Here is a 15,242-nt window from a genome sequence, read left to right on the forward strand (position 1 = left end):
CCATCACATATTCTTTATTTTTTTTTATTATCCTTTCAACATGTAAAAATCATGCTTAGCTTGTGGGCTGTACACAAATAGGCCACAGGCCAGATGTAGCTCATCAGCCATGGTTTGTGAACACCTACTTTATACCACTGCCAGATTAACCCTCCTAAAATGCATCTCTGGTTATATCACTTCTCTGTCTACTTTTTAGTTGTTTATTTTAGCTCACCAAATAAAAGTCAAATATTTTAGTCTGGTACCTGAAGTGCCCTCCAGATTGGTCCTAGCATACTGTCTGAGCACATCTCACAGTATTTTCTAATACACCCTAATGCTTTTGCATTTTTATGCTTTGTCCTGTTTTCTTCACACTTGTTAAAATCCTAGCCATTTTTCAGGATCAGCATAACTACTGCTTTCTAATAAAGCCTTCTTTTCCCCACTACGTGGTTTCTCCTTGGAACTCTGCAAGTCATCTCAGCAGATGCTTCTCTCAACTTGTGTATTGCCTTCTACTAGATACTTGTAACTTAACTTTTAGTTTATAAGACAAAGGGTACTGTCTCAAATGAGAGAGAGCTCTTCATTGCATAGGTCTCTTAGCACAGTGCCAAACCCATAGTAGGTGTTCCGTAAATATTTGCTGAGCAGCATGCCATGGAGATAAAAACCATGAGAAACAATGAGAAGAAAATACGAGGGAAATCTTGTTAATACATTTTGAACAGTAACGTCCTCCAGTAACGTGTACAGCAAGGCTCTGTTGCATTCTTATCCTAATGTGGGCTTTCTTTGATGGAGAACATAATTGGACTATTTGCATAGTGGCTTAGTTGATGTAAGATTGATGGTATTCAGTACATCTCTGTTTTGCTTAAACATACTTCTTTTTTTTTTTTTATAATAGTCCAAAGAAAAATTGATTAACAGCTTAAAGGAAGGCTCTGGTTTTGAAGGCCTTGATAGCAGTACTGCTAACAGCATGGAGCTAGAAGAACTCCGGCATGAAAAGGAAATGCAGAAGGAGGAAATACAGAAGCTGATGGGTCAGATACATCAGCTGAGATCTGAATTACAGGTAAGATTCAGTACAGCTCGGCCGCACAGCCAGCACTTACCCCCAGTTATTGGCAGGTGAGAGGCTGCAGAGTGTATTTTGGAGGAAGGATATTAGTGAGGCAACGTGTGGAACTGGTGTGGGAATAGTGGTCACCTCGAGGAAGTGCATCTATAGCGATAGGTTTCCTGTCCGTGAGAGATGGACTGTGAAATCGTGGGGATCACAAACATAGGTACTAGGTTTGTTCAGTAAACAAATTCTTACCGTATGCCCACCGTGTGCCAGGCATCTTGTAAGCTTGGAGTTATAGCAAGGAACCAGACAGAATCTTCCTATTTATGGATCTTACAATCTAGTGATTGAAACACAAATTAAATTTGGGCTTGTCTATAAAACTGGGATATTTTCTGATATTGGAATGAATACTGGGACAGTCCCTTAATTATGGTTTCATGAGTGATTAGTCTTATGATACATAGTTTATGTGTAATTGCTATTTCTAATCCAAAATAAATTGGACCTTTCGTTTAGATTAAACATGGAGTCTTTGATGTAAATACCGTAGAAGGAGTCTCTGAGAATGAGAAAAGATAAAGTACAGGCTAACAAGTCTTCTTGAAAGGGGGGGAAAATATTTATCAAAGAGTAGTCATCCATGCATTTACTCAGCAAATTATTGCTTCATAAGATGTGTGTGACAAAGTAAAGTGTGGAAGTTGCAAGGATAGAGGTTCTTATCTAGAGTGTGGGCTTGAATATCAGATTTGGAAAGAAGTCCCATCTTTGGAACTTAGTAGACGTGTTACCTGCATGAGATACTTCATCTCACTGAGCCTTGGTTTCTCATCCGTAAAGTGAAGATAAACACAGGTTCTTTTGAGGATAGGGGATATGTGTAAAAGGGCCTAGCATTATTCCTGACATGTGTTAGGTCCTCAACAAATAGTAGCTAATATACTTTCTGGATTTCTTTCTTTTTGGCTAAGTAGAAGAGCTGGTGCTGTCATCCTTATAGTCTGTATAGTAGGATTTCTTTTCTTTCCTTTTCTTTTTTAAAGATTTTACTTATTTACTCATGAGAGACACAGACTGAGAGAGAGAGGCAGAGACACAGGCAGAGGGAGAAGCAGGCTCCATGTCCCATGTGGGACTCGATCCCAGGACCCCAGTCGGGGGTCATGCCCTGAGCCAAAGGTAGATGCTGAACCACTGAGGCACACAGGTGCCCCCAGCATTTTTTTTTCTTATAATTAATTTTGAATTCCAAAGAATTCAGTCTTGTGAACTTAGAAACTAAGTAGATGCTAATCCTGTTCATACCTTGTCTTATTCATACATATATTTGGGGTGAGATTATGAAAAATATGACTAGTTTTATTTAATATTCTTACCTCATGGGATCCCTGGGTGGCTCAGCGGTTTGATGCCTGCCTTCAGCCCAGGGCGTGATCCTGGAGACCTGGGATCGAGTCCCATGTTGGGCTCTCTGCATGGGACCTGCTTCTCCCTCTGCCTGTGTCTCTGCCTCTCTCTCTCTCTGTGTTTCTCATGAATAAATAAATAAAATCTTAAAAATAATAATAATAATAATATTCTTACCTCAGCATCATTGATATTGACCATTTATTTTTCATGAAGTTTAGCCACTGTCAGCTCATCCTCATTCAACCATATGGTTCATGCACTGTGGTAGCTGTAGTATCTGTTGGCTTCTCTCCCTATTTGCCATAGTAAGGAGTATAGTATATCTAGCAAAATGAGAGAATTGTTAATCAGTTTTAGCTAAGCACTTACTTGCCAGGCATTGCACTAAGCTCTCAGCATATGGCCTTCGTTTACTCCTTTCTATAATCCAGTAAGGGAAATGGTATAGTCTCATTTTATAGTTTGAAAAAATTCTTTCACAGAGAAGGAAAGTAGCTTCCTATAACTAGTAAAGTAGCAGAGTCAGGATTAGAACTTTAGTCTGATTCCAGAATATGTGAGGTTTTGGCGGGGGGGTTGAGTGTGGTTTTGTTTTGTTTTGTTTTGTTTTCAGATCTTGTGTACTTAACCATTGCTCTTACTGCTCGCCTCTCAAGAATTCATCTGATTAAGTCAAATTGATGACAAAGACTAGTTTACCTACTACTGACCCTGAAAACTCAAGGATTGGGGAAAATAATTGTACTTATTGCTGCCTTCCTCTAAATCCACAAAGTTGTGTGACTGTAGATACCACACTGGTATTATTATCTGGGAGTATCATTAATCTCTTCTTTTCAAACAGTATGTGAAGTGCCAGAATTTGCATAGATGAGTATAAAACAGCGCACCAAAAGATAAAAAAGTGAATTAAGATGCTGATTTTAATCTCTTAGAGTACTGTATGGATGGATACATGCTTAACCCATAGAAAGGTTAAATATAGAAACCTAGAGTTATGTTTTTTGCGACTAGTAGATTTCTTTTTTTTTTTACTAGTAGATTTCATAGCAAGTCTGGGAAGTGGTTTTTGAGTTTGAAGAAGTGAGAATAATGACACTAAGTGAAGGAGTAAGAAATAGAGAAAGATTAGAAAATGACAATAAAGCCAAAAAAATGAAATAATAAGCTAACCTCAGATGACATGAGAGAGAAATTATATTCCTACTGACAACACATACACAAAAACTAACTATAACCTGCAATTCCAGGGGCTTGATGCAGTGAAGTTCTTTTTGATGTTATGTTTCTGTTCCTTTGGAAATTGTTAGCTTTTGGATAGAGTTGCAGTCTCCCAGTTAGCCACTGTCAGCTCATCCTCATTCAACCATACGGTTCATGCACTGTGGTGGCTGTAGTATCTGTTGGCTTCTCTCCCTATTTGCCATTATTGTACTGCAGAGCATCAGCGTATGTGCTCCTTTCAGGCTGAGACCGTGTCTCGCTCATCTTTATCCCTCTAGTGCTTGCTGAGCCTGGTTCAGGGCACTTAGTGATTACTTGATAAATGTTGAAACGAAGAGGTAATTCTTGCTTTCACATAGAAGGCTCATTGTTTTAGGATATGGAAGTGCAGCAGGTTAGTGAAGCAGAATCAGCAAGAGAACAGTTACAAGATCTGCAAGACCAAATAGCTGGACAGAAAGCATCTAAACAAGAACTGGAGGCAGAATTGGAGCGACAAAAGCAGGTAAATATTTTAGATGGATGGTTAAGATGCTTCACTGGCAGTCCTAGGAGGAGACTCTCCAGTGAAGCAACTTACTGAAATTCTTACAGAATGGGCATAGAGTTAGACCTTTTAGTTCCCTCCTGTCTTGTTACTACCCACCCTTCTCACTGTTTATGTAACAGTTGAAAAATAGAGCCACAGAATGGTTATGGGACTTGTCTAATCTCACACAGCTAGAAAATAGAACCCAGAATGCCTCTCCCACAGTTCTTTCTGCTCCTTGTCTGTATTTCGTTTTATCTCCTTGTCATGCTGTGTATGTATAGGATACCTAAAAAAAAAAAAAAAAATCAGTCTATTTTCACATTTTATTACATTTGTATTTTCTAGGAACAGCAGTAATATTAACAGAAATATAAATACAACATTAGTGCCAAAATTAGATTACTCTTTCTGTTTGGAAAGAAATATTTATAGACTGTTCTTACAAATCGTGTTTAAAAATACATTTCTTTGTTTAGTTAGGAGTTGTCTGTTCCACAAGCCAAATTCTTTTACTTTAGTATATTTATATAATAATTTCCTTGTTAAAACAGTTAAACATGCTTGCATCCACATTTTCAGAACAAGATGCTGTATCTAATGTTGATAACATCTATAATTTCCTGAATAATGACAGTTATAGGTACTTAGTATACATTATTTCATGTTCACGATAAAATCTATATTCTCTTTTACAGAAAATCATTCTTACAATTATCAGTGCATCACCTATAACATTTCCAGCTTTGGATATTTATATTCTTTAAATCTTTTTTTTATTAGGATTTATTTCTGAAACTGATTCTATTCTCAGAAATGTCTGTTTTTATTATGAAGGTATGACTTATATCTGTTACTGAGTAGTAAGAAAAAAACTGATCGAGTGGCAACCTGCAGAGTACATCATAGGCGGCTGTCTTAGGTAATTTAGTTATAAAATTGGCTGTCCTTTCAGAAATTGCGTTTTAATTTATTCAAGGAGCTATTACGTATTGAAAGGCAAAAATTTGATGTTCTTGATGGTTAATGAGATAATTTTCATTTTATTATGGCAGATGGTCTTACCATATCCGCTGCCAATGCCCAGTTTTAAAATGATAGAATTAAGAAGAGGCAAATGCAGCTGAATATAGCTCTAGGCTATTTATTTAGTCATTAGACATCCTAGGTATAAGTGCTTAATCTAGGGATTAAATAGTCCTGTAGTGTTCCTTATTAATTTAAGTAATTTCAGCCTTAAATTTTGTGCTAGCCTAAAGCTTAAAAGAAATCATGCAGATCTTCTGGTAAATTACAGTTCTCCTACCCTAATTGCTGCCTCATTTTCTCTGTTCTCACTTATCTCAGTTTTTTTCATCTGTGAAGTGAGCATGTTGAACTAGTGTTCTAAAGTAGTCTAGCAATTTGGTCCTGTCTCCTGTTTACTTTTTAATGTAGCCCCTTTACTTACTTTGTGTGCACAGTTAAGCATAATGCTTTTGAAGGTTCTTAGTTATTCCTTCTTCCCTGGCATGTGCTTTGCTCTTAAATTCTGACTGACACCGACTCATCCTATCCATTGTACAAACCAGCAGCACATTCATACAGTTCTTAGTGAATCCAGAGGTATTTTTTTTCTCCTTTATTGATAGAGTAAAACAGGTTCATGATATTGTCTGATACAAATAAGCACATGAAGAGCTACTCAGCATCATTAATCATTAGAGGAATGTAAATTGAAACCATAGTGAGATACCGATACATCCCCATAGAATAGTACTACTTAACCGAGCCTGACGATTCCAGATGTTGGGAAGGATGTGGATAGAACTAGAACTCTTTCATACTGCCGTGGGAATGCCAAATGGTGCAGGTATTTTGAAAACTGTTTAGAAAACAATTTGGCAGGTTTTTTCCATTTAAGTTAGACATAACATGTACATGATCCAGCAGTTGTAGTCCTACATATTTGCCCAAGAAAAATGAAGACCTATGACCATGGAAAGACTTGATACATAATGCTGGAGTACTAGTAGTCAGACCCACCCAAGTCTTTTCACGTGTTCATTCAGTATAGATGCGGCACACGTTGGCTGAGTCCCTCCGGTGTGTCAGGAACTGTTTTAGGTATTGGGGATGAAGTAGGGAACACTGATTTAGCTTCTGTTTATTCATGTCTCACTTTGTAGGAATTCCACTACATAGAAGAAGATCTGTATCGAACAAAGAACACATTGCAAAGCAGGATTAAAGATCGAGAAGAAGAAATTCAAAAACTTCGGAATCAGGTATGAAAGAGTGTTCACAATTTGGGAAAAGATACCATAGCAAAGCTAATTTTTTTTAAGGATACAAAAAGACCTTCTTTTCCCATATTTTCACCTGAGTTCTGTTGCAACGTGAGATAGTATTTTCAATCTGATACAGAATTTTTATCTAATACCATTTGAATCTGCATTTGCTATTTTCTGTGGCTTGCTTCATCTAGAAGGGTCTTGAAGCCAGAGCCATCTGAGGACATGGGACTTAACCCAGAATTTCATATCTTATAATTTCAGTTGTTGTGCTGATTACCAGTTTTATAATTATTGTTTCTCTTTCCTAAGAAAAATCCAATGATAAATCTTCCTATTAACAATTGATAGGTCTTTGGTAAAGTCACCAAGCCCCCCCCCCCCCCCTTTCTTTTTTTAAGATTCTGTTTATTCATTCATGATAGACACAGAAAGAGAGAGGCAGAGACACAGGCAGAGGAAGAAGCAGGCTCCCTGCATGGAGCCCAATGCAGGACTCGATTCTTGAACTCCAGGATCACACCCTGAGCCACCCACGCATCCCCCAAGACCTCTTTTTAACTCTGAAAATGTAAAACATAGGAAATGACATGTGCCACCACCCAGATTTACCAGTGCTTATCGTTAACTGTGACAAAATCATGCATTCACTTACCATGTAACTCAAGCTTGTCCTTTTCTCCGTTATGTTCACATTGTCCTTAATCCCTTATATTTATTGGCTCAACAAATAAGGGAGCTCATTGATCATTTAAATAATTTATGTAAGGATTGATTCTTCATTTTTTAGTTAGCTAATGACTTAGTTTGAACATAAAAAGTCAAATAATTTTAGTTTTTAAGTTGTTAGACTTCATAGTAATCCATAATTCAAAAAATTTAATTTCTGTAGGAGTTGGGAACATCTGATTTCAGTGTTCATTCTTCCCTCACCTACCTTTGCGAAGTGCTTACAAGTGGTAAAATGACTTGCTAGCAGAAAATTAAAAGAAGAGAGCATTAACACATCAGCTGGTTTAATTCTTAAACTTCCTTGTGTTTATTAAATGTTTTTTGAGCTACTACTAAGCCTAAGATATTGTGCTATTTTTGTTAATTAAGAATTAATCTTAGGGGAACATCTCTTAAAGATTTTTTATCTAAGTAGAACAGAGGAAAATCTTTGTCTCATAAAAGGAAGTTGATTTATACTATTTTGAAAAGAGATGAGCATCTTAATACATTGCCAAAAACAAAACAAAACAAAAAAAAAAACCAATCCATAAACAAGTGGCCAAATAAGCATATAAGTAGGTGCTCAAAATCATCAATCCTCAGAGGAACGCAAATTAAAACCTCAGTGGGATATAGCACTACATTGATACTAGAATATAGTAGTATCCCTAAATATCACGTACAGAGAGGCATAGCAATTTGTCTGAAGTCAGATAGCTAGAACACTGCAGAGCAGAGGTGAAAACCTCAGGTTGTGGTCTTTGCAGTGCACCACAACTGCTGAGTTATGGAGGGTTTTGAATCCGGGTCAAGCCGTTCAGACTGTCCTGTGGATCAATGCCTTCAAATATCTTTGGCCATGATGCCACAGTAAGAAGTAAAGTATACTTTGTGTCTCAGTACTCACAGGTACTTACAAATACAACACTAAGAGGTTTCACAAAACAGTACTCTTACATAGCACATGCTGTACTCTCTGTTCCATTCTATTTTATTACTATTTTAAAATATGGATTGTGATCTGCCAAGTTGATTCTCTGGCCCATTAATAGTTTGAAAATCTCTTCTGTAGGAGTATAGGAATTACCACAGAGTTTTGAGAAATTGATGAATGCCACGCTTTACCTGTGGGAACGTAGATTCTATGTTGTATGACTTTTGTTTTATGTAATAACTTTATGAACACTTTGCCTTTCAGCTTACTAATAAAACTTTAAGCAACAGCAGTCAGTCTGAGTTAGAAAACCGGCTCCATCAGCTAACAGAGACTCTGATCCAGAAGCAGACCATGCTGGAGAGTCTCAGCACAGAGAAAAACTCTCTGGTTTTCCAGTTGGAGCGCCTCGAGCAGCAGGTGAACTCTGCCAGCGGAAGTAACAGTAACGGGTCTTCCATTAATATGTCTGCAGTTGACAGTGGCGAAGGTAACAAAAAAAGGAATTTTCGAAAGAACATTACATTGCCTTAATTTCTAACTTTGCTAATTCAGGCATGACTTTGAAAAGTTACAGAAAGACCATTTTTATTTGAAAAGAAGCTCCCTTCAGCAAAGCACGGCTTTTCTCTGATATGAGGCCTGAGCCATACACGGTTTGACATGATCATTAGCAAATAGGATAGTGCACTGATTAATAATACCCCTCGTTAGTATGGGAGTTGGAGAAGGGAGGTCCAAGGAATAATGATCCTATTGAAATACAAAGGGTATGCCACCAGCTTGATGACAAGGCAGATGATTTGGCAGAGAGGGGCTTTCAGGAAACTTAAAGGAAGATTTGTTTTAATAATCTTCTAGTCCATAATTATGAATTTTAAAGCTAATACTTAGTCATATATCTGTGCTCTATAATTTCAATAGAGAAATCTATAGATTCCCAAAGTACATAATCAAGAAGGATGCTAAAGACTTCAGTATAAGCTTCAACAGGGATCCCTGGGTGGCACAGCGGTTTGGCGCCTGCCTTTGGCCCAGGGCGCAATCCTGGAGACCTAGGATCGAATCCCACGTCGGGCTCCCAGTGCATGGAGCCTGCTTCTCCCTCTGCCTATGTCTCTGCCTCTCTCTCTCTCTCTCTCTCTCTGTGACTATCATAAATAAATAAAAATTAAAAAAAAAAATAAGCTTCAACAGATCAGGTTTTTTAATCTTAGAGTTTCATAAAGTCTACAAAGTAGTCCAGCGGATCTCTCAGTTCCTTGGCTTTAATAACATGGTTGCTGTGAAAAGAAATATCCAAAAAAGGATATTATGAAATCATCCAAATATTTTCTTACCCTAGATAACATTTTGGAATATCTTCTCTCAGACTTTTTTGTTTGTTTATATTATCTGTTTTATTGGCTTTTACCTTTTTTTCATATAAATCCATTTTTTTAAGTTTGTTTATTTATTTAAGGGGGGAGGGGCAGAGAGAGGGAGAAAGAGGGAGAGAATCTCCATCATACTCCCCAGTGAGCACAGAACCCGATGAGGGCTTCATCTCACAACCCTGAGATCATGACCTGAGCCAAAAATCAAGAGCCAAGACACTTAACTGAGCAACTCAGACACCCCTAGAGCTTACTTAAAAAAAAAAAAAAAAAAAAAATCTAATCTCTGATGCTAGCGAAACAGAAAAGACAAAATAGCACAGAAAAGGATTCTAATTAATATATAAGAATTAAATATATAATAATCTGTCAGAAATTAGTGAATGATGGTGGTGCTAAACTAGCTGATGAGCTGGGGGGGATTTGTTTAATGTTAAACCTTCATTTCATTTGCACACAAATTAATCCCTGTTAAAAATTAAATATTAAATTAAAACATGGAAAAATTAGAAATTAATATTTATAATATTTCTGATTAGAAAAATGTTCACTAGTAAACACACCAAAGAAGGCAAAATAAAGCACTTTATTAAAGCCCCAAAGGAGGTAAAATAATGACAGACTAGAAGGAGGTCTGCAGGTATAGTTTCCAGGCAAAGAGAAGAGCAGGTGCAAAGGTCCTAAGGTAGGAGCAATGCTGGCACGTTGTAGGAACAGCAAGGAGGCAAGTACAGCTAGACAAGACTGAGTAAGGGGAATTCAGAGACTTTGGAGGAACTATTTAGGCCTGTATAGGGACTTTTACTCTGAATAAAGTATGAAGCCACTGAAGGACCTTGAGGAGGTGATTGATATGACTGCATTTTAAATGCAAAATGCCTCTGGAGTGGAGGTGAGGATGAGAGAGGAGCCGTTGGATTAATGTGTGTGAGGGATGATGGCAGTTAAAACCAGAGTGGGGCTTGAGCAGTTATTTTAAAGATAAGCAGGCAGATTGAATGTGGAGTTTGAGAGAAAGAAAAGAGTCGAGGTTTTTGGCCTCGACATGGCTGATGGAACCATGTTGTCATGTACTGAGATAGGGAAGCCGGCAGGGTGAGTAGGTTGGCAGGGAGGTAGGAAGTCAGAATCATGGTTTGGGGCATGCTGAGTTTGAGATGATGTGAGACATCCAGATAGAAACAAAACAGATTAAAAAAAAAAAAAAAAAGAAACAAAACAGATGATGAGTCTGGAGCTGGTGATCTGGGCTGGAGATAATGAACCTGGGAGTCATCAGCTTTGGAGAAAGGGTGTCTGGCCTCACTCTTGCTAGCACAGAAAGAAAGTGCTCATTAGTGTCAACTCTCAGCAACACTTGGTATTTGTAAACTTTAATTTTTGCTGACTTCATGGAGAAATAATGTTTTTAGTTTTTTAATTTTTTATGGATATGGAAGTTTAAGTATTTTATATAATCAAATTTATCTGTCTTTTCTTTATGGTTTTGCCTTCTTTGAATATAATGCTTAGAAAATTGGCCTTAAGATTAATTTCTTCCATACAAATGGAAGAATATTTTGTAATACAAAATACAATATATATTCAACTATAATTTTGTTAGGATGTTGCTTTTGATGTTTGTGCATTAATTCATTATTTTCTTGCTTAAACAGGCACACGGCTCCGAAATGTTCCTGTTCTTTTTAATGATACAGAAATGAATTTGGCAGGAATGTATGGAAAAGTCCGAAAAGCTGCTAGTTCAATTGACCAGTTTAGGTAAGCAAGTGCAGTACTGGTGAGGAATGGGGCATCGGCTCCTTCTGTGCTATTTTCCGGTGGCTCCAGTCACAGCCCCATCAAGCAGAGCTGATACCTAAAGTGACATTTACCCTACTTCCTCTCTCAATATTTCAATCTCAGTGAGATTGCTTTTTGCAGTCTTCCAGTGCCTGTGTTTTATTAAAGACGATTAACCCTGATCATTTAATTCTTTCAGTAGTAAACTCTTACTAAATCTCATTGAGAAAACCTCTAGCTCATGTAAATACATCCGTTGGAATCTTTTCTTTCATTACTTTATCATGTGAGAATAAAAGATGCCACTGTGTCTAAGTGAGCTCTGCTCATTTTAATATAGACATTGTATCTACTACATAAGCAATGTTACATATTACTGTTACATGTATATTTACATGTTACATGTTACTGTATATTTGTAATTTCTTTATACTAACAGACATGCACCTTATAAAGAAAATGTTTTAACTATATGGTATGCCTTGATAAACTTTATGTTTAAGTAACCCACTAAACTCTTTTGCCTCTTAGTGTTTATAACTAAACACAATTATAATGAATTGTTGCAAATAATCCTACCTTTTTGTGTCAGAATAGAACTATGGTGTTAAAAGTCAAGAGGATGATTTTTAAGGTCCTTGAGGCCACAGATGGGCCAAAGACAGCATAGTCGTTATGTCCAGATTATTAAGCACATTTATTTCAACTATTCATTTATTCAACATATGTAATAATTTTTAGAGAAACTAGATACACAAGGCATTATGCTGATGGCAGTAAAAGCAGCAGAAAGGCCTAGAAGAAAGGTGTATTTGCCTATATGGGTATCCATCTTGACAGGGAAAAAAATGTTGCAGAGCAGCGTGAGTAGTAAGGTCTGGACATCGTATTGCTTCTCACAGTTACTTCAGTTAAGTGTTTGCTGAGTTTCTACAGTTTTGTGCTGTTAGAAGCTGTGTCCACGTACCAGCCTCCAGATGAGCTCTTTGCAAGTATTAACCAACCAGACTCTTTCCTATTCACATGTTGATGTTTGCCTTAACTCTTGTAATTTCTTTGGTCTCTAAAAGAAGAGTTAGAGAGGGACCAAATTTGCCTCTTGTAGTTGTAGCTGAAGAATTAAAAGAAATACTGTACTTAACAGTCAAGCACAAACCATAGAGAAAGTAGTTGCTTACTATGATGTTTCTGTATGGTTATTTCAAGTACTCATTTAACAGTCTACCTTAAAATGATTTTTCTTTTACTGTGGCCACATAGTTTAAATGAGAGAAATCCAAAAAAGAGAAAAGAAAAATGAGAGAAATCCTAAAGAGCATCATTAGCTGTTGCCATAGGAGGATGTGCTTGAGTGTAACTGTTCCTTCTCCGCCCCCCCCCCCCCCCCCATTTGTGCAGCATCCGCCTGGGAATTTTTCTCCGAAGATATCCCATAGCGCGAGTGTTTGTCATTATATATATGGTAAGTACACTTACTTGAAAAAATAAGTCTGCGCTTGATTTTTAACAAGTGTTTTTTTCCAGCTGCTGCTCATTTTGACCAGCAATTAGTTTTGAAAGAAAATAGAACTCATTTTTGGTCATTTAAAATTTTTTTTCTTCAAGGATGCAAGTAGAGTTACAATTCATTACATGTAAAATATAAATTTTTCAAAGGCTTGTCCTGCAATAAAATTACCTGTAGTAAAACAAAACAAAACAAAAAACACAAAAAAACCTGTAGTGCAGTTGAATAGTTACCTCTACTTCTGAGCTCCTCTAATGACCACAATGCAGTGCAAAACGATTTCATTTTTATCTTGATGTGAACTTTCTTTGATTATTTTCATATGTTTTGCTTTATTTTCTGGAAGAATCTCAAGGTTGATTTCCATTCTTTCAGATTTGTTAGCTGTAATACAGTAGTCACCATGGTTTGGGATACTGTTTCATGTGTCCTATGACCCTAAAAAGCCCTCTGTTCTGAGTGAGGATGTCTAAGAGTAGTTGAGTTCAATTAAGACAAGCAGTCTTCCTGAAAAATTAAAAAACGCTTCCTTAGAAATTTCTCTGTGATCCAGTAGAGGGAAGAGTTACTCCTTTGAATAAAAAGTTTTTAAGAAGTGAGGAATGGAGAGAAGGAAAGAAAAAAATTGGCATCAGTAAGGACAGAATAGGCCCAGCCAGGCTGATTCCCTGGTGTTGGAGATTATAAAGAACACCTGTACCACATGTCAGCACGAGATGTGAGGCACTTAGGAACCTCACATGAAGTCAACACTGCCATGAGGGAAATAGGGGAAATTCATTACTGTAGGTCCTGTGCTAGACCCTAAATCAGCCTCTGAAGCCTGACACATGATTTCTGTCATGAATGTCTTCCCATCTCCTCTTCACCTAATCATGGCTAAACCCTTTTGCAAAACACCAACCATACAACCATGACTGTTCTAAAAAGCCTTTGCAACCAACTTCATGTATATCTAGCAGTTTTATTTATTCATTCAGGAGAAACACAAAGAGGGGCAGAGACAGAAGCATACTGAGCCTGATTGTGGGACTTGATCCCAGGACTCCAGGATCACAGCCTGAGCCAAAGTCAGACGCTCAACTGCTGAGCCACCCAGGCGTTTTATCTAGCAGTTTTAATCATGGCACCTGCTCTGCATTATAATCACCTGATCAGTTATTTATGTGCAGCCGTGCATACTGTGACTGTGCTAACAATTTTGATAATTCTTAACTGAGAATTCTGTGGCTTGCAAACTTATCCTCCATTGCACTTAGCTATTTTTTTCCACATTTGTTTCTTCATTATTTATCTGGTAAACATGTATTGGGCCCCTGCAATGTTGCAGACCCAGGGCTAGCCACAGGAATGCAAAGACAAGACATGGTTCCTGCCCTCAGTGCACTACACAGCGGGCCTTTGGTGAAGATTGATTTTTTGGCTAATCTGTAAATTGTTTTCTCTTTCTTTAGGCTTTGCTTCACCTCTGGGTCATGATCGTTCTATTGACTTATACACCAGAAATGCACCATGACCAACCACATGGCAAATGAACTGAACCCAGTTGTTTCAGTGGTTTGTTGTCTTTTTTCAAACTTGGGATCTGCAAAAGGACTAGTTGCCTAAAATTGCTGAGGACAGTGCACAAGGTTATTTCATCACTACAAGCTTTTAACTTGTTAAATTATTATACAAGTTCTCTGCTACCTAAAGCTTCCTCTCATTTCCTTCAAATGGTAAGAGTTTCTAAAACAGACAATAATTTAATAATCTCAGCTCTGCTTTGTCTGAAGTCAGAGGTTCAGTGTATGTTTGTATACACATAGATGTGCTGGGTTTGTTCGCCCCTGTACAGACCATCCTATTAAGTGACATGCATTATGGGTTATAATCAGGGAAACTAATTATTTGGTGATACAAATAAAATTGTTTTCTTTTGCTAATTCAGTCTGCTTTTGTATTTTCATATATTTAGCTTTGCAAATATGGATTTACTTCTTACATGTTAAAGGTTTGATTGGTATAAGTTTTCATTTAATACATAAATAAAGTTTTTTGTGCTTTTTTTTTTTTTTAAATAATAGTTTCTCATCTCCCTTAAATAGGACCTTTCCAAACCGGGCTTTAGTGAGTAGAGCAGGCATGAGCAATGGTGTCACCTGTAAGTGGTTCTTGATGCTCTACACCTGCTCTGTGTGTTCACCCCTTCCTCTCATCCCTGCCGTGCTGGCTTCCTCTGTATTTACGCACTCATTTACTGTCCTTCTCTTTTCTTTTTCTCTGGCCTATACCCTGGGTTAGCTCAGGACACCCACAGCCCCAGCGTGTAGCATTTAGGAATGAAATCAGATTTATCAACCTTTGGACTTAATAAACTCCAGCACAAAGACATTATGGAGTTATTCTCTGGAAAGAGACATTTTCTTTAAGTTCAATGTAATGTCTCCA

General features: G+C 37.4%; 1 protein-coding gene across 3 annotated transcripts in view; it reads left to right on the forward strand.

Annotated features, from left to right (window-relative positions):
* GOLGA5 (golgin A5) overlaps positions 1-14,737 on the forward strand; it is a 33,198-nt gene extending 18,461 nt beyond the window's left edge. For all 3 annotated transcript variants that reach the window (XM_025467790.3, XM_025467793.2, XM_025467792.3), the window contains exons 7-13: positions 896-1,066; positions 4,074-4,202; positions 6,395-6,493; positions 8,412-8,637; positions 11,179-11,284; positions 12,704-12,767; positions 14,267-14,737. In XM_025467790.3, the coding sequence (XP_025323575.1) occupies positions 896-1,066; positions 4,074-4,202; positions 6,395-6,493; positions 8,412-8,637; positions 11,179-11,284; positions 12,704-12,767; positions 14,267-14,347 (876 nt within the window). In that variant the 3' untranslated portion in view covers positions 14,348-14,737. The remainder of the gene's footprint in view (positions 1-895; positions 1,067-4,073; positions 4,203-6,394; positions 6,494-8,411; positions 8,638-11,178; positions 11,285-12,703; positions 12,768-14,266) is intronic.
* Positions 14,738-15,242: the final 505 nt, after the last annotated feature.

This window comes from Canis lupus, chromosome 8 (genome assembly GCF_003254725.2).
Source record: "Canis lupus dingo isolate Sandy chromosome 8, ASM325472v2, whole genome shotgun sequence".
Lineage (NCBI taxonomy): Eukaryota > Metazoa > Chordata > Mammalia > Carnivora > Canidae > Canis > Canis lupus.